The 20,533-nt window shown below is 39.1% G+C and overlaps 1 protein-coding gene across 3 annotated transcripts in view; it reads right to left on the reverse strand.

Annotated features, from left to right (window-relative positions):
- RIC1 (RIC1 homolog, RAB6A GEF complex partner 1) overlaps positions 1–19,324 on the reverse strand; it is a 138,931-nt gene extending 119,607 nt beyond the window's left edge. For all 3 annotated transcript variants that reach the window (XM_019934812.3, XM_019934813.3, XM_019934811.3), the window contains exon 1: positions 18,949–19,324. In XM_019934812.3, coding sequence (XP_019790371.2) covers positions 18,949–19,092 — 144 coding nt within the window. In that variant the 5' untranslated portion in view covers positions 19,093–19,324. The remainder of the gene's footprint in view (positions 1–18,948) is intronic.
- Positions 19,325–20,533: the final 1,209 nt, after the last annotated feature.

Genomic DNA, 20,533 nt, shown 5'->3' on the forward strand with positions numbered 1-20,533 from the left:
TGCCAAAGTACGGGACACGGGTTCGAGCCCTGATCCAGGAAGATCTCACATGCCACGGAACAACTATACCCACGTGCCATAATTACTGAAGCCCACACGCCTACAGCCCATGCTCCACAACAAGAGAAGCCACTGCAATGAGAAGCCCGCGCACCACAATGAAGAGTAACCCCCACTCTCCGCAACTACAGAAAGCCCACGTGTAGCAATGAAGACCCAACACAGCCTAAAATAATATAAATTTATCAAAGAAAAAAAGGGCAAAAACTTCATGACTTTGGATTTGCAATGATTTCTTGCATATGACACCAAAAGCACAGGCAACAAAAGAAAAATTAGTTAAGTTGGACTTCATCAAAAGTAAAAGCTTTTGGACATCAAAGGGCACTATCAACAGAGTACAATGGCAACCCACATGATAGGAGAAAATATTTGCAAATCATATATATGATAAGAAATTGATATTCAGAATACAGTTGACCCTTGCAATGCAGGAATTGACCATCTGTCAAAAATCTGAGTATAACTTAACAGTTGGCCCTCCATAACTGCAGCTCCACATCTGAGAATTCAAGCAACCACATAGAATGTAGTACTATAGTATCTACTACTGAAAAACGTTCACATGTAAGTGGATCCATGCAGGTCAAACCCGTGACGTTCAAGGGTCAACTGTACATACAGAACTCCTACAGGCCAACAACAAAAAGAAAAATGACCCTATTTTAAAATGGGCAAAGAATTGGAACAGATGTTTCTCCAAAAAAGATACATGAACCGCCAATAAATACATTAAAAGGTACTCAACATCATTTGTCATTAGAGATGCAAATCAAAACCACACTGAGGAGGACAGAGTCAAGACAGCGTACTAGGAGAATGCAGAATTTGTGTCTCCTCACAACTAGGGCACCTACCAGGCACTGGTGGGGGACCACGGACACCTAAGGAGACGGGAGGAACCCCCAGCGACTGGGTAGGACGTGGGGTGTTGGAGGGGAGTGAAGGGGGAGAAGAAGTGGAGGCAAGACAGGACTGGCACCCCTGAGAGGTGGCTGGGGGAGGGGAAGAGTTCCCATGCCCAAAGGGGGAAAAGGGGAACCACTGGGGACAGCGGATCAAAAGGGAGTGTGGCCAGGTTTCCCCTGCTCACATGGGCCCCCAGGAACCTGCTGAGATCCCAGGACAGATCCTCTGCCCACCTAGGTCCCCTCCAGCCGTGCGGGTCCTGAGGGTGTGGGAGGGAGGGAAGTGGAGCAAAAACAAAGGCCAGACCTCCGGAACCAGCACCCCTGAGGGGTAGCTGAGGGAGGGGAGGGGAGGAGTTCCTACACCCAGAGGGACCCAACCACTGTAAGGGGTCCAGCGGCGATGGGGGAGACCCTGGGGGAGATGGTGGGGGAGGGGCACGAAGGAACAGAAGGGAACACGGCCAGTGCTTTCCTGTCCACTTAGGCACTGGGGAGCCTGTTAGACTCCCAGGCCTAATCCTCTGCCCTCAGAGCCTCCCCCCTGTTGTGCAGAACACAAACCCCGCCACTATACCCCCACCCAGGGCCCTACCTCTACACTCAGAGACCCCCTCCAACGCAATGGGCCTAAACCCCACCCACGCACCCTCACTCAGGGCCCTACTTCTAAACACTGTAACTCCACACTCCAGAGGCCCTTCTTTCGTGGAAGGCTGCCTCTTCCCTTCCACACAGGTCCTAAGCAGAGGCCCCGCCCCACACTCAAACGTCACCCCCCACCCGCCTAGGTCCCACCCCATGCTAAACCCCTCCCCTGCCTAAGTTCCACCCCTGCCTAAACTCTGCTCCTATAGCCAAGGCATTTTTTTTTTCCTTTTTCTTCCTTTAGATTGGGGTTCTGTTTTACCTTTTTGGTTCACAGTTGTTGATTCTTTTATATTCTTATTTTTCCTAATAAATCTTTCATTTTTCTAATTTCATTTTATTCTTTATACTTTGTTATTATTCTTTCCTTTTGGCTTCTCCCACCCCCCATTTTTTTTCCATTCTTTTTCCTGTTGCAGCTTTATTTTAGCTAATTGCAATTGTTTCAATTATAGTTTAATTTTTCCTAATATATTTTTTATCTTTCTAATTTTATTTTCTTTTTTATTCTTTGATATCATACTGCTCCTTTCTTTTTTTTTAAACACCATGCCACAAAGCTTGTGGGACCTTGGTTCCCAGGCCAGAGGTTGGGCCCAAGCTCCTGTGGGGGGAGCTCCAAGTCCAAAACACTGGACTAACAGAGAACCTCAGACCCCAAGGAATATCAATCGGAGTGAGGCCTCCCAGAGGTACTCATCTCAGCACCAAGGCTCTATACAACTGCCTGCAAACTCCACTGCTGGACGTTTCAGACCAAACAACCGGTAAGACAGGAATACAGTACCACCCATCAAAAAAAAGAAAAATGAAACAACAAAAAAATATGTTACAGATGAAGGAGCACAGTAAAAACCTGTAAGACCAAATAAATGAAGACAAGATAGGGAACCTACCTGAAAAAGAATTCAGAGTAATGATAGTAAAGATGACCCAAAATCTCAAAGCAAAATGAAGAAACATTTAACAAGGATCTAGAAGAACTAAAGAGCAAACAAACAGTGATGAACAACACAATTACTGAAATTAAAAATACTCTAGAAAGAATCAATAGCAGAATAACTGAGACAGAAGAACGGGTAAGTGACCTAGAAGATAAAATGGTGGAAATAACTGGCAGGGAGAATAAAGAAAAAAGAATGAAAAGAATTGAGGACAGTCTCAGAGACCTCTGGGATATTAAACGCATGATCATTCGAATTATAGGGGTCCCGGAAGAAAAAAGAGAAAAAGAAAGGGTCTGAGAAAATGTATGAAGAAATTATAGTTTAAAACTTCCCTAAGATGGGAAAGGAAAGAGTCAATGAAATCCAGGAAGCGCAGAGAATCCCATAAAGGATAAACCCAAAGACAAACACGCCAAGACATATATCAAACTATCAAAAATTAAATACAAAGAAAAAATATTAAAAACTGCAAGGGAAACGCAACAAATAACATACAAGGGAATCCCCATAAGGTCAACAGCTGACCTTTCAGCAGAAACTCTGCAAGCTAGAAGGAAGTGGCAGGACATATTTAAAGTGATAAAAAGAAAAAACTTACAACCAAGATTACCCAGCAAGGATCTCATTCACATTGGACAGAGCAATGAAAACCTTTACTTACAAGCAAAAGCTAAGAGAATTCAGCACCACCAAACCAGCTTTACAACAAACGCTAAAGAAACTTCTCTAGGCAAAACACACACCAAAAGGAAAAGACCTACGATAACAAACTCCAAACAATTAAGAAAATGGTAATAGGAACATACATATCGATAATTTCCTTAAACGTAAATGGATTAATTACTCCAACCAAAAGGCACAGACCAGCTGAATGGATACAAAAACAAGACCCATATATATGCTGTCTACAGGAGACCCACTTCAGACCTAGGGACACATACAGACTGAAAGTGAAGGGATGGAAAAAGGTATTCCATGCAAATGGAAATCAAAAGAAAGATGGAGTAGCAATTCTCATATCCAACAAAATAGACTTTAAAATAAAGACTATCACAAGACACAAAGAATGACACTACAGAATGATTAAGGAATCAATCCAAGAAGAAGATATAACAATTGTAAATATTTATGCACCCAACACAGGAGCTCCTCAATACATAACACAAATACTGACAGCCATAAGAGAGGAAAGCAACAGCAACACAATAATAATAGGGGACTTTGGGCTTCCCTGGTGGTGCAGTGGTTGAGAATCCGCCTGCCAATGCAGGGGATGTGGGTTCGTGCCCTGGTCCGGGAAGATCCCACATGCCACGGAGCAGCTGGGCCCGTGAGGCATGGCCGCTGAGCCTGCGCGTCCGGAGCCTGTGCTCCGCAACGGCAGAGGCCACAACAGTGAGAGGCCCACGTACCACAAAAAAATAATAATAATAATAATAATAGGGGACTTTAACACCTCACTTTCACCAACAGACAGATGATCCAAAATGAAAATAAATAAGGACACAGAAGCTTTAAATGATACATTAGACTACATGGACTCAACTGATATTTATAGGACATTCCATCCCAAAACAACAGTATACACTTCTCAAATACTCATGGGACATTCTCCAGGATAGATCAGATCCTGGGTCACAAATTAAGCTTTTGTAAATTTAAGAAAATTGAAATTGTATCAAGTATCTTTGCCAACCACAATGCTATGAGGCTAGATATCAATCCCAGGAAAAACAACTATAAAAAATACAAACACATGGAGACTAAACAATACACTACTAAATAACCAAGAGATCACTGAAAAAAATCAAAGAGGAAATCAAAAAAACAGCTAGAAATAAATGACAATGAAAATACGATGACCCAAAGCCTATGGGATGCAGCAAAAGCGTTTCTAAGAGGGAAGTTTGGTTTTTGTTTTTTGTTTTGCGGTACGTGGGCCTCTCACTGTTGTGGCCTCTCCCGTTGCAGAGCACAGGCTCCGGACGCGCAGGCTCAGCAGCCATGGCTCACGGGCCCAGCCACTCCGTGGCATGTGGGATCTTCCCGGACCGGGGCACGAATCCGTGTCCCCTGCATCGGCAGGCGGACTCTCAACCTCTGCGCCACCAGGGAAGCCCTAAGAGGGAAGTTTATAGCAATACAATCCTACCTCAAGAAACAAGAAAAATCTCAAATGAACAACCTAACCTTACACCTAAAGCAATTAGAGAAAGAAGAACAAAAAAACCCCCGAAGTTAGCACAAAGAAAGAAATCATAAAGATCAGATCAGAAATAAATGAAAAAGAACTGAAGGAAACGACCGCAAAGATCAATAAAACCAAAAGCTGGTTCTTTGAGAATATATACAAAATTGACAAACCAATAGCCAGACTCATCAAGAAAAAAGGGAGAAGACTCAAACCAACAGAATTAGAAATGAAAAAGGAGACGTAACAACTGACACTGCAGAAATACAAAGAATCATGAGATTACTACAAGCAACTATATGCCAATAAAATGGGCAACCTGGTAGAAATGGACAAATTCTTAGAAATGCACAACTTTCTGAGACTGAACGAGGAACAAAGAGCAAATATGAACAGACCAATCACAAGCACTGCAATTGAAACTGTGATTTAAAATCTTCCAACAAAAAAAAGCCCAGGACCAGACAGCTTCACAGGCGAATTCTATCAAACATTTAGAAAAGAGCTAACACCTATCCTTCTTAAACTCTTCCAAAATACAGCAGAGGGAAGAACACTCCCAAACTCATTCTACGAGGCCACCATCACCCTGATACCAAAACCAGACAAAGATGTCACAAAAAGAGAAAACTACTGATGAACAGAGATGCAAAAACCCTCAACAAAATACTAGCAAACAGAATCCAACAGCACATTAAAAGGATCATACACCATGATCAAGTGGGGTTTATCCCAGGAATGCAAGGATTCTTCAATATACACAAAAGAATGTGATACACCATATTAACAAATTGAAGGAGAAAAACCATATGATCATCTCAATAGCTTCAGAAAAAGCTTTTGACAAAATTCAACACCCATTTATGATAAAAAGCTCTCCAGAAAGTAGGCGTAGAGGGAACCTACCTCAACATAATAAAGGCCATATATGACAAAACCACAGCCAACATCCTTCTCAATGGTGAAAAACTGAAACCATTTCCTGTGAGATCAGGAACAAGACAAGGTTGCCTACTCTCACCACTATTATTCAACATAGTTTTGGAAGTTTTAGCCACAGCAATCAGAGAAGAAAAAGAAATTTTAAAAATCCAATAAAATCGGAAAGGAAGTAACAGTCACTGCTTGCAGATTACATGATACTACAGAGAATCCTAAAGATGCTACCAGAAAACTACTAGAGCTAATCAATGGATTTGGTAGAGTAGCAGGATACAAAATTAATGCACAGAAATCTCTTGCATTCCTATACACTAACGATGAAAAATTTGAAAGAGAAATTAAGGAAACACTCCCATTCACCACCACAACAGAAAAAATAAAATACTTAGAAATAAACCTACCTAAGGAAACAAAAAACCTGTATGCAGAAAACTATCACACTGATGAAAGACATTAAAGACAATAAAAACAGATGGATAGATATACCATGTTCTTGGATTGGAAAAATCAACATTGGGAAAATGACTATACTACCCAAAGCAATCTACAGATTCAATGCAATCCCTATCAAACTACCACTGGCATTTTTCACAGAACTAGAACAAAATATTTAACAATTTGTATGAAAACACAAAAGACCCCAAACAGCCAAAGCAGTCTTGAGGGAAGAAAAACGGAGCTGGAGGAATCAGGCTTCCAACTTCAGACTACAGTACAAACCTACAGTAATCAAGACAGTATGGTACTGACACAAAAACACAAATACAGATCAATGGAACAGGTTAGAAAGCCCCAAAGATAAACCCACACACATATGGTCACCTTTGATAAAGGAGGCAAGAGTATACAATGAAAAAAGACAGCCTCTTCAATAAGTGGTGCTGGGAAAACTGGACAGCTACATGTAAAAGAATGAAACTAGAACTCTTCCCAACACCATATACAAAAATAACCTCAAAATGGATTAAAGACCTAAATGTAAGGCCAGACACTATAAAACTCTTAGAGGAAAACATAGGCAGAACACTCTATGACATCAATCACAGGAAGATCCTTTTTGACCCACCTTCTAGAGAAATGGAAATAAAAACAAAAATAAACAAATGGGACCTAATGAAACTTAAAAGCTTTTGCACAGCAAAGGAAACCATAAACAAGACGAAAATACAACCCTCAGAATGGGAGAGAATATTTGCAAACGAAGCAACTGACAAAGGATTAATCTCCAAAATTTACAAGCAGCTCAGTATCAAAAAAACAAACAACCCAATCCAAAAATGGGCAGAAGACCTAAAGAGACATCTCTCCAAAGAAGATACACAAATTGCCAAGAAACACATGAAAAGATGCTCAAAATCACTAATCATTAGAGAAATGTGAATCAAAACTACAATGAGGTATCACCTCACACAGGTCAGAATGGCCATCATGAAAAAATCTACAAACAATAAATGCTCGAGAGGATGTGGAGAAAAGGGAAACCTCTTGCACTGTTGGTGGGAATGTAAACTGATACAGCCACTATGGAGAACAGTATGGAGGTTCCTTAAAAAACTAAAAATAGAACTACCATACAACCTAGCAATCCCACTACTGGGCATATACCCTGAGAAAACCATAATTCAAAAAGAGGCATGTACTACAATGTTCATAGCAGCACTATTTACAATAACCAGGACTTGGAAGCAACCTAAGTGTCCACTGACAGATGAACGGATAAAGAAGATGTGGCGCATATATACGATGGAATATTACTCAGCCATAAAAAGAAATGAAATTGAGTTATTTGTAGTGAGGTGGATGGATCAAGAGTCTGTCACACAGAGTGAAGTAAATCAGAAAGAGAAAACCAAATACTGTATGCTAACACATATATATGGAATCAAAAAAAAAAAAAAAGGTCCTGATGAACCTAGGCGCTGGACAGGAGTAAAGACAAAGATATGGAGAATGGGCTTGAGTACACGGGGAGGGGGAAGGGTAAGCTGGGACGAAATGAGAGAGTAACACTGACATATACACACTACCAAATGTAAAACAGATAGCTAGAGGGAAGCAGCTGCTTGGAACAGGGAGATCAGGTGGGTGCCTTGCAACCACTTAGAGGACTGGGATAAGGAGGGTGGGATGGAGATGCAAGAGGGAGGGGATATGGGCATATACATATGCATATAGCTGATTCACTTAGTTATACAGCAGAAACACAACACTGTAAAGCAATTATACTCCAATAAAGATGTTAAAAAAAAAACCACCACGAGATACCACTTTGCACGTTTCAGGATGGCTATAATCAAAAAACAAACAAAAAAAAGAAAGTGTTGGCACAGATGTGGGAAAATCGAAATCCCTGTACATTGCTGATGGGAATGTAAAATGGTGCAGCTACTGTGAAAAACAGTACAGCAATCAAAAAAAAAGCAATTTCTCAAAATATTAAACACAGAACTACCATATGATCCAGCGATTCCACTTTGGGGTATATATGCAAAAGAATCAAAAGTAGGGACACAAACAGATATTTGCACACTAATGTTCACAGCAGGACCATTCACAGTAAGTGAAAGCAACCCAAAGAGTGGATGCAACCCAAGTGTCCACGAACATATGAATGGATAAACAAACTATAATATACACCTACAATGAAATATTATTCAGCCTTAAAAAGCAAATTTTGGTACATGCTATAACATGGAAGAACCCTGAAGACATTCTAAGTGAATTAAGTCTATCACTTAAGATCAAATATTGTGTTTCCACACTAGTGGAAATTCATAAGGAAAGAAAGTAAAGTAGTGGTTGTCAGGGGCTGGGAGGAGGGGAAATGGGGAGTTACTGTTTACCAGGAAGGGAGTTTCAATATGGGAAGATGAAAAAAGTTCTGAAAATGGATGGTGGTGATGGCTGCACAAATGTGAACGCACTTAACGTCACAAAACTGTATATTTAAAAATTATTAAAACGGTAAATTTTATGTACATTTCATCACTTTAAAAACATAAAAGTAAAAAGAAGGGATGAAAAATTTGCTATATTTTACTGGAATTAATTCAGTATTAACTTGAAGTATACTGTAATAAGATTCATTTTTTAATTGCTAGAGCAACCATTAATATAACTCAGAAAATATGATTAAGAAATCAAAGCAATTAAAGGAATAACGGGTAAACAAAAAACATGTGAGGTGTAGAAAAGCAATAGCAAAATAGGTAATGTAAATCCAACCACATCAGTAATCACATTATATGTGAACGGACTGAACAGTCCAATCAAAATGCAGGAATTATCAGACTGGATTTTTGAAACAATAGCAAAAAAGCAAGATCTAAGTATGTGATACCTATACAAGACACCATTCAGACTGAAGGACATAAGCAGTTTGAAAGTAAAAGGGTGGAAAAAGATATGTCACACAAGTGGTAATATTAAGAGAACTGTAGTGGCAATGTTAAGGCAAAACAAAATACACTTCAAGAAAGGGAACATTAGTAGAGAGAAGGAATTTCATAATGATAAATCAGTTAATACAAAGGGAAGATAAAACAATTATAAATGTATACAAATCTAACAACACAGCCCAAAAACACATGAAGCAAAAACTGACAGAACTCAAAGAAGAAACCGGCAATTCAACAACAGAGCTGGAGCCTTCAATCTTCACTTTCAATAACTGACAGAACTAGACTTAACATTAGCAAGGCTACAGAACACTTAACAACCATGTCAACCAATTTAACCTAATATTTAGAGAACACTCTGCCAACAGCAGAACACATTCTTTACAAGTGCACACTGAACATTCACTTACACAAACCATATGTTAACCCATAAAACAAGTCTTAATAACCTTAAAAGAATAAAATCACCCAAAATATATATTCCCTAACCACAATGGAATTACGTTAGAAATCATAACAGAAAGAATTTGGGAAATCCTCAAATATTTAGAAATTAAACCACAACACTTCTAAATAATCCATGATTCACAGAAATTGGTTAAATTTTTAAAACTGAACTAAATGAAAACAAAATTGGAACGTATCAAAGTTATGGTGGGGCAGGCGATGAATGGGCAGAACACAGAATTTTTAGGGAGGGAAAAATACTCTGTATGATATTACAACGATGGATATGTCATCAGACATCTGTCCAACCAAAATGAACACACATACCAAGAGTAAACTCTTAGGTAAACTATGAACTTTGGGTAAGCACGATGTGTCATTGTAGGTTTATCCTTGGTTTAAAAAAAAAATGTACCATTCTGATGACTGATGTTGATAATGGGGGAGGCTGTGCATGTGTAAAGAGGGGGGATATGGGAAATCTATGTACCTTCCTCTCAATTTTACTGTAAACCTGAAACTGCTCAAAAACAAGAAAAAAGTTATGGAATACAGCTAATACAGTACTTAGAAGAAAACTTAGAGCTTAAAATGCCTATTTTAAAAAAAGAAATGCCTCTAATTAATAACCTGTTTTCAACCTAGCAAAATTTACTTTACTTTTGTGTGTGTGTGTGGGGGGGGGGGGTACGCGGGCCTCTCACTGTTATGGCCTCTCCCGTTGCGGAGCACAGGCTCCGGACGCGCAGGCTCAGTGGCCATGGCTCACGGGCCTAGCCGCTCTGCGGCACGTGGGATCTTCCCGGTCCGGGGCACGAACCCGTGTCCCCTGCATCGGCAGGCGGACTCTCAACCACTGCGCCACCAGGGAAGCCCTACTTTACTTTTAATTTGCTTTATACAATTAAACCCAAAGCAAGCTGAAGAAAATAATTTTTTAAGAAAATTCAATGCAGAAATCAATAAAATAGAAAACAAAATTAATAGACTAAGATCAGTAAATCCAAACGCTGGTTCTCTGTAAAGATCTAAAAAATTGATAAAATTTTAGCTAGACTGATGTGGGGAGTCCCTTGTGATTCCGTGTCAATTTTAGAGTGATTTTCGTATTTCTGCAAAAAAACACTGTTGGGATTGCACTGAATCTGTAGACTGCTTTGTGTACTACTGGCATCTTAACAATATTGTTTTCCAACCTGTAAAGATGAGACGTCTTTCCACTTATTTCCATCTTCTTTCTTTCAGCAATGCTTTGTAGTTGTTAGACTATGTCTTTCGCCTCCTTAGTTAAGTTTAATCCTAAGTATTTTACTCTTTTTTTTCCCAACAACCATTTTTTAAATTAACCATTTTTAGTTAATTGACAATGTTGTGTTAGCTTCAGGTATACAGAAAAGTGACTCAGTTATATCAGATACACACACACACTTTTTTTTCAGATTCTTTTCCATTATAGGTTATTACAAGACATTGAATATAGTTCCCTTTGCTACAGAGTAGATCCTTGTTTTTTATCTACTTTATACATAGTAGTGTGTATATGTTAACCTCAAACTCCCCCCACAGCCTGTATTTTATTCTTTTTGATGTTACTGTAAATGGAACTTTTTTCTTAATTTCATTTCTGGATGCTCATAGTTTTTGTATAAAAATGCAACCGAATTTTGCGTCTTGATTTTATGTCCTGTAATTTTGCTGAATTTATTAGTTCTAACTACAAAAAAAACTAGTGAAGTAAACAAGCTTTGGCAAGGTTGCAGAACAATATACAAAAATCAATTTTATATCTATATACCAGTAACAATCTGAAAATGAAATTACATTCAAAACAGCATCATAAAAGATAAATAAGATACTTAGAAATAAGTTTAACAAAAGTGAGAGACCTGTACACTGAAAACGAAAAAATACTGTCAACAGAAACTTTGGTTTTGTTTATTTTATACTGAAGTATAGCCGATTAACAACAGAAACTTTTTACAGTCTAAATAAAAGGAGAAACACTCATGTTTATGTGTGTCTGATTTAGTGCCATTTCCTGAAAATACCAGCAAGGTTTTTTTTTTTTTTCTTTTTTCTTTTTGGTAGAAATTGACAAGATGATCTTAAAAATTGATATAGAAATGCAAAGGATCTAGAATAGCAAAATAATTTTGAAATCAAAAAGTAGGAGTTTCACCACCTTGCCATAAAAGCTATAGTGTGATGTCTGCCTGATGATAGACATATTGATTAACAGAACAGAATAGAAAATACAGAAATAAACCCTTACATTTATGGTCAACTGATTTTTGACAAAGGTACCAATGCAATTCAATAGTGAAAAGAGTCTTTCCAACAAATAATGCTAAAACAACTGGATCTACATGTAAAAAACAAACCGAACTTAGACCTTTACCTCAAACCATGCATAAAAATCAACTCAAAACATGTGACAGACCTATGTATAAGAGTTCAGATGATAAAACTTACAAAAGAAAATACAGAACATGTCTGTGACCTTGGACCAGCCAAAGGTTCCTTAGATAAGACCCAAAAAGCATGATTCATAAAAGAAAGAAATGATAATCCAGACTTCATCAAAACTAAACTTTTGTTCTTCAAAAGGTCACATTAAGAAACTGAAAAGACAAACCAAAGACTGATAAAACATATGCAAGTCATATATCTGATAAAGAATTTGTATCTAGAATATATAAAGAACTCTTACAACTCAATGAGACAAACACTCCAATTTTAAAAAAAAAGGGGGCAAAGGATTTGAATAGATATTTCACCAAATAAGGTACACAAATGGCTAATAAGCACATGAAAAGATGTTAAACATGTTTAGTCATTAGGAATATACAAATTAAAGCTACAATGAGATACCACTAAAAACCCACTAAATGGCTATAATAAAGAAGATTGACAGAAGCTTGACAACAACAAGTGTTAACAGGATGTGGAGAAACAGAAACCTTCATACACTGCTGGTGCGGATGCAAAATGTGACAGCTACTTTGAACATTTTGGCAGTTTCCTAAAAAGCTAAAAACAAACTTACCATACTACCTAGCACTTCCATTCTTAGGTATCTCCCCAAGAGAAATGATAATATATAATCTCACACACAAAAAAGTATACACAGATGTCTACAGTAGCATTATTCATAATGGTCCGAAATTAGAAACAATCGAAATACCCATCAACTGGTGAATGAACTAAAAAAAATATATGGTATATCCATATAATGGAATAATATTCAGCAATAAAAAGGAGTACCGCCAAATCCAAAGGGACAAAAAGCCAGCCAATGATTTCCTGGGGCCGGAGTGGGAGCAGAGGTTGACTGCAAATGGGCATAATACTTTTGAGGTTGCTATCAATGTTCTAAAACTAGACTGTAATGATGACTTCACAATGCTATTAATTTACTAAAAATCACTATACACTTACAATAGATGTATTTTATACACCTCAATAAAGCTGTTTGAAAATTAAACCACAGCAAATTCTACTGTATATTTACAATAATATCCAAAATTTCGTATGAAAATTTAGGTATGATTTATGATTGAAATAAGGCAATCACTTGGGGAGACAGGTTTGTGATAGCAACTCAAAGCAAAGCAATTATAATGAACTTAAAAGAAAAGTAAGATACCTTGATTTCAAACAATTGATGTTTGCTGGTCAGTTTTTTAAAAAAACAAGAAAATTAAGCAATTGTCTCACTCTGTAGCAAGTCTGAATTCTAGAACATTTTTAAATGCTTAAATTGTAAATTTATCTTTTCTAACCTGAAACTGCATAATAAATGCTTTATTTAGCAGTAAATAGAATGCTTTAAGGCAATATTTTCTATACTATTTTAGGTAACATATAAACTCTGTATTAAATATTTAATCATATGTGAGAAAATAATTTTTTTCAAGTCTTCAATCCTTTTGATTTAGGTACAGAGGAAATCTGCATGAGGGGCCAGTTTACTTCTAAATACCTCTCATGTAATCTGCAAACTGCCCTTTTAAAGAAAAAGGTAACAGCCTTTGGCAGGAAACTAGATTTTCATAACATTCTTTTCATTGTATTCCCTCATGCAGTAACCCTCTATTCATACAAGTGGTGATAGTTTTCCATTTGTAATAAAGATATAAATTTATTTTGAAAGAGAACTTCAAGTCTAAAAGTTAGACTGGATAGGTACTATGAGGACAGAGCAAAAATCATGAGTGAGGTATGTTAAGAACCTAAATTCAGGAAACTTTGATTCCCATGTTGTAAAGCACACAGTCCGCAGTAAACTCAGAATGAATGTTCATGAGTAAAATGGATCACTTCGATAATTCACAAGCACCTGAAGATAAGCAAAATGTCTTTAATGTTCTTATTCTGCTTCTTTTGTGTGTGTGACCTTCTTTTTCCATAGATCACATCAATATAAACACATACTAGGAACCAGGATTTCAACTAGCTGTAATACTACACAGTAGTTTAAGTTTTGGCAAACAGCAGATTATCTAATAATTAAAGAAGGACCCTTTATCACGTACCACTTTTTCCCACAGCTTTAATGAGATATGACTGACATATAACACTGTATAAGATGTACATGTTGATTTGATACACTTATATATTGCAAAATGATTACCACCATAGTCTTAGCTAACACTTGCATCATGTCACATAATTACCATTTCTTTTTTGTCGTGAACACATTGAAAATCTACTCTCATCTAAGCAACTTTCAAGTATATAATACAGTATTATCAACTATAATCACCATGCTGTACATGAATTTACTCACCTTACAGCTGGAAGTCTATGCTCTTGGACCAACATCTCCCTTTTTCCACCCTTCCCAGCCCCTCATATCCACCATTCTAGAATGTTTCTATGCATTCAGCTTTTTCAGATTCCATATATGTAAATGATATCATACATGAATTGTCTCTGACTTATTCCACTTAGCATAATGCCCTCAAGGTCCTGCCATGTCGCCGCAAATGGTTTAAGATGTCCTTCCTTCTCATGGCTGAATAATATTCCACTGTGTATATGTACCACATCTCCTTTATCCATTCATGCATTGACAGATACTTAGGTTACTTCCACATCTTGGCTATTGTGAATAACATGTACCACTTTTCTAATATAATTTGGACTGTGTGTAATAAAAAAGTATTTAATTCACCTTCACTTATATAACCCTCCCTAATCAAATTTTTCTGATTTTAAGTTGTAATTTAGTATTACCACATTTTTTAAGTTACATGTCAACATTTAAAAATCTTCCAATTATTAAAACTTGAAAAAATTCTGTGCTACGCATAGGACAGATACCCTAAATTCATTAATTTATTTTAAATACTTATTAAGCATGTGCTTTGTGCAAAGTGTTATGGATAATACAAAATAAGATCACTTCTAAAATAACACAATGTTGTAACTCAATTACACTTCAATTAAATAAATAAATAAGACCACTTCTGCACTCCAGAAACTTACAATGTAGTTGGAGAAATAAAGCATGTGTGCAAAACTACAGTACAAACAGTAGTTCATCAAAAAAACGAACACTTCTAATTACAGTAAATAAAGAATGACTCAGAGCAGGATTTCAACAGTAGCTAAAGTTTGAATAATATTCTGATAGGCAGAGATGGGGCAAGAGAGCACTCCAAGTGGGGAGTGTCTCTGTTATCAAACTAAGGAGTTTGAACTTCATTCTTTAACCAACAGTGAACCCTAAATGACTTCCAACCAGTGAGTTTATAAGGAAGGCTCTTTGGAGGCATTAACAGAATAGGGTTTAAAAGGTGAGAAATGGGAGAGCTGGAAAAATACAGGTACCATCCCAATTAAGTTACTTTCCTAAGGTCACACATTTAACCATACACCTGATTCTTTGAACGTCTATCTCATTGTTTTCCATTATTAGTATACAGCAACAAGAGGATAAGTTTCTATTCAGGGTTACTCAAAGACAATTTATTTCATAAGGCCAGTAATTATTTATCTATTTCAGCTTTTTATTAGTAGTGATAACTCACAAAATTTTCATTTATATTAACACACTAATATCTTTGGATAGAATGTTTTTTTCATACAATGTGCCTCTTAATCCCTTTCATATACTGCCTATTTATACTACCTTTTTCACAGGAGGTGTTCATGTATTTGAAATAATCAATGACCTGAAAACTGAGATAAGACTAATTTAGAATTAGAGCATTCTAAGGTATCATTTTGTGGTTCACATATGTAGACTTTCTGTACTCACAGTTAAGCAGTATATTAAAGGAATAATTCTAGGCTCTCTGATACAATACAAAACACAATTCATCTCACACAACACACATGTTAATCATAAATCATAATGTGCTTTAAACAGCAGCTTCATCCTCAAAGCTGAAACTAGTCCTTTTACAATACCCTTGGCAGAAATACATCAGCAACTGCTCCATCAAGTAAGTCCCACCTCTAGCATCCCAATCTAACATACATACCAAACCTTTTTTGGGTTCCAAAATATATGGATGATCCCTGTTGTAAGCTCAAGTAGTTTTTAAAACTCCTAAGTAGAATCACAAAGTAGAGAAAGCAATTTACATCAACATGTTACAATGAAAACAAGTCACATCCTCACACTAAAAATGAAATCAAAAAGCAAAGTGAGTATCTACAGAAACTCTTTTGTTTATTAACACATCTGAAAAGCACTATACTACATTTCTCAAACTTGGAGTCAGGAAAGAATTTTGAAGAGATACGATTCTATAACACTGGGATTCCAAATAGCTACTTAGAGTTTATAATAGTAGCTATAAGAGGTATTGATAAATACAAGCTCACTAGAAGACCAATAAAATGTACCCAAGTTATCCTTAGAGATTTTATTTTAATGTTTCCATTGTCTCATGTCTAATCAACATTTTCCAGACAGCAATTCTTTTAGACATTAAAAAACAAAAAACAGCTAGACTATCAAATGCGCGATCCTCCCACAAAGCTAGTTTTTTTCTTTTTAAAAATGCATTCCTCCTAAGTGAGTTTAACTTACTAAGAGAGCCCTAACAAAATTTCAAGTAAGCCAATCGTGTTATATCCTCTCTCTTTGAGCATGTTTCTCCCTGTCTCCAAATGCCCTCAAGCTGCTTTTAAGACCTCAAACTCCATAAAACCCTTCTTCAGATCTTCAAAATTCACTTTATTCTGTAAAATTACTTGCATATACAATGTCTCCAAAATCAAAGCTTTCATGTTCTCACGCAAACATTTTAAACCAATTCACTCTAAATTATATAGAAATAACTGATAGCTACTCAATTTAGCTAGAGGTGTTTTCACTTCTAAAAGAAGTCTGTTGACCTAAATTATGTAAGTTAAAATAAATTTAAGTTTAGAAATTAAAAAATCAAAATAGAAACTGGGGTCTGGCACCTGTTCCCCCATTCACCCAGTTATAGACCTTAAATTCACCTGGTCCAATACTTGATCTTTAAAGTGACAGTGATGCCAGAGATCAAAGTTAATCATTCGTAAACCTACAGTACCATGGAGCCTCCTCTAAGGTTTTCCTGCATCTCATTTCACATACTTCTGAGCCCACAGATTCTGTACAAACTAACTTTTTGCACAGTGGATCTTAATGGTAGTGGCCCCAGCACTTCTGTAGGAAGTAGCTATCTGTGTGCACGGTAGGAATCTGAAGGAAAGAAGTATGAGTAGTTTTACATTCCAGGACTGCCTTTGATTTACTTAGTATCTAAGTCCAAAAGCAAAAAAAAAAACTGATATTCTTAATAGTCACAATATCCCTGTCAAGGTGCATTTTTGTTTCTTCTACAGAGGAATAGTAGCCTACAGGCTTCTGGTCTCTTCCTCCTACAAATTAAGTTTAGTTCCGCCTAAAATTAAGTCAGGTCTGCCCTTTATAGAGATAAGGAAAGTTAAATTTTAGGCTTTACAAACAATTTGTTAAATTAGAGTGAAATTATGTACTAAATTCAGAAGGCAATTTGAAATTCAAGTTCTAATTATTTTTTTCTTTATATGCTTTAAGTATAATAGCTATATACAACCAAATAAAATATTATTCAATTGGCATACACGCTGTAAATGAATTAGTATCTCATTTAAGAACCAAATGATATGCAATACATATATTCAAAAAATGCCATCAAGCACCAGACAGAAGAGTCACACTGTTGTTTTATAACAGCCTATTTTGTTCTGATATATAAAAATTAAATCAGCTAAAACTTAATGGCAAATAGTCTGATTTAAACACTAACTATGATAGTCATAAGAGATACCAGAAATATCTAAATCTCATCATCACTTTTACCAGGGTTGTGTGTGAGGGTAGTTAAGGGCCTCACAGGCATTCAAATGGTCAGATACACAGATGTGACAGTTTTAGCTAATTTAACTAAAGCCAGTATTTCACACAGATCTAACAAAGCTAAGGTCACGACCTATTTCCACTTGGTAAAATTAGCTTTGAAAAGAGAACGACTTTACTCTGACATCGATTAGTACGGCCTTCGGGGGGGGCATTTTTATACTCTATTTTGTTGCTTTATAAACAGAACCGTTACGGAAAATAAGGAGTATCCTATCCACCACTTATTTTTGAAGTTATCTACTCAGTAATTAGATACAAGAAATAAAAAAGCAAGATTCACAGAAAGCAAAAACAGAACGCCGGTTCACGCTCTTCCCAAATCTTATTACTTCCAGGTGTGAATACCAGGAGCAGCGCGAACAGATTTGAGCTCTACTTCCGCTCCTACTAACCCCCTACAATTCTCTACAGAAGAGTCCAAGAGCAGCAGAAAAAAGAACTGGCCTGAAAGTGAAAAGGAGATGTTGGGGTGAGGCGAGGAGTTGGATTATCAAAACTTCAGTAAAAAATAACTCTGGCTGTAGTTGCCAGAAATAAGTTATCACAGCATGTAAAGTCTGACACTGGGTAAAGCCCAACAGGCTTTCCCTAACTTCAAAACAATGGCCTTTAGGGCAAGGAAGGGCTAGGAACAAAACAGCGGCCAGATTCCTAACTGTGGAAAGTTTAAACAAATTTGTTCCTCAGCGAATGGGGGAAAGGAGAGGAGGGAAAGTCTGGGCTCTGCCGACGGAGCGCTTGGGGTCCGCACTGTGCGCGGCAGTCGGTCCAACGCAGGGAGGCGCTGGGATTTGGGGCAGCAGCGACGACATCCACCCTGGAGCCCTGGCCGGAGGACGTGTTAGGACCCGGGGGTTCGTGTGGCCGAGTAGGTGGAACAGGGACGCCGACGGCGAAGACGAGTGGGTCCGGCGCGAAGGGGCAGGGGTCCCAGACTCTGGGGGGAAGTTGGGGGCGAGACGGTGCCGGGACGCCGGGGAGGGAGAGGCGAGAGACGGCGGGCGGCTCTACTTACTCGGCTGTACCAGATGCTGAGGCGGGCCGGGGCCAGCACGGCGAAGAAAGTCCTCTGGGGGTCGGACTGAACGTGGAAAGGCGCCTCGGCCGGGCTCCCCAAAGGGCAGAGCAGCCTCTTGGGCCAGCCGCTCAGGAAATACATGGTCCGCGCGGAGCCGCCGACGCCGCGGCGCCCGGCGGCCCCCGGCCCCGTCCGTCACACTCAGCGGCCCGGGGCCGGACGCCCGTCTCCCACACCGCCACCGGCCGAGTCGGCGGCGGCGGGGGTGGCAGCTCAGGGCATTTGCCCGTTGGCCGGGCCGGGCCGGGCCGACGCGAAGCTAAGCGACTAAGGCACCCCGGCGCAGACGGGGCCCAGTGTAGGGTAGGGAGGGGGAGAGCGAGTCGGGGCCGGGAGGGGGCGGGAGGAGCTGGAGGAGCTGGAAAAGCTGGGAAGGCCCGCCCCGGCCCCGCCCCTTCCTCGGGCCGCCCTGGCGTCACCACGCCGCGCCGCGTGTGTCTGGCCAGGGAGGGCTGCTGAGCACGCGCGCGTACTGGAGACTTCTCCCCTCCCCCTCCCTCTGCTTTCTGAAGCTTCGCCTTGGGCTTCATTTCAACACGCATGCGCCTGTGCCCCCCCACCCTCCCCTTGCTCCTTTGCACCTCCCACTTGCAATGTAGAGCGTGTAGTCTGGGCTGGAAGGCGGGACTACCGCCTGAGACTCGGCGACAAGTGGGCCGAGCCAGCGAGACGCAGCTACAAGGCGACTACGAGCTGGAGCCGCCCGTTGCCTGGCCTAGCCAAATTTGACTTCCCTCGCGGATTGGTGCGGCCTCTGATGGAGGCGGTCCCGGAGCTGCATCGCCGAGCGGGGGTGGGGGTGGGGGAAATTGCAGAGGAGGACGAGTCACGTGACGCTCCGTGCTCTAGTTCCGGTCCTGGCTTCTGGGCCGTGATCTCTGTGCTGGGTTGTCGTGTCCCTCGCCCAGTGAGCCTTTCTTGTGTGACAAGGTCTGCGGTGAAACCTGCTGGTGAACTTCCTGCCCTCATGGAGTTTACACCCTAGAGGAGCCCTTTATTTCAATTCGTAAATAAACCACCATGGAAGTGCCTGAATCCTGTTCTCTGTCGTTCAGGAATTCTAAATGTAGTGTATATTTTTGAATTCAGTTTGCATTTTTCTGTCCCTTTACCAACCATAATGTTAAACAAGGCGAGGCTTTCTCTTTTGCACTCTCAGTAGGGTATAAGATTTAATTTTAGAGCTGGAACAGACTTTAGAGATTCTGTAGTTCAATGTTTAACTTTTTGGACCCAGGGATCACCTTAACAATAAGAGGGTTTTCTTAAGTGTTGACTCTACCTCTGAATAGGATGGCAGGAGTGGCGAGGGAATGCGGAGTAGGGGAAGGGGGGGGGCGTCTGGATTAAAAGACTTGCTTCTCATTATCTACTTTTTTGTACCGTCTGAATTTTTCCACGTGTTTCTATTACTTTTTCAATTAAAGGATTTTTAAGTTAGCCCAGGTTTTAAAAAAAAATGTTAGCTCACATGAAAAAGTAGCAAGATAAACAGCAAAAGAGGAAACAAAGTAACTTAATC

This window comes from Tursiops truncatus, chromosome 6 (assembly GCF_011762595.2).
Source record: "Tursiops truncatus isolate mTurTru1 chromosome 6, mTurTru1.mat.Y, whole genome shotgun sequence".
Classification (NCBI taxonomy): domain Eukaryota; kingdom Metazoa; phylum Chordata; class Mammalia; order Artiodactyla; family Delphinidae; genus Tursiops; species Tursiops truncatus.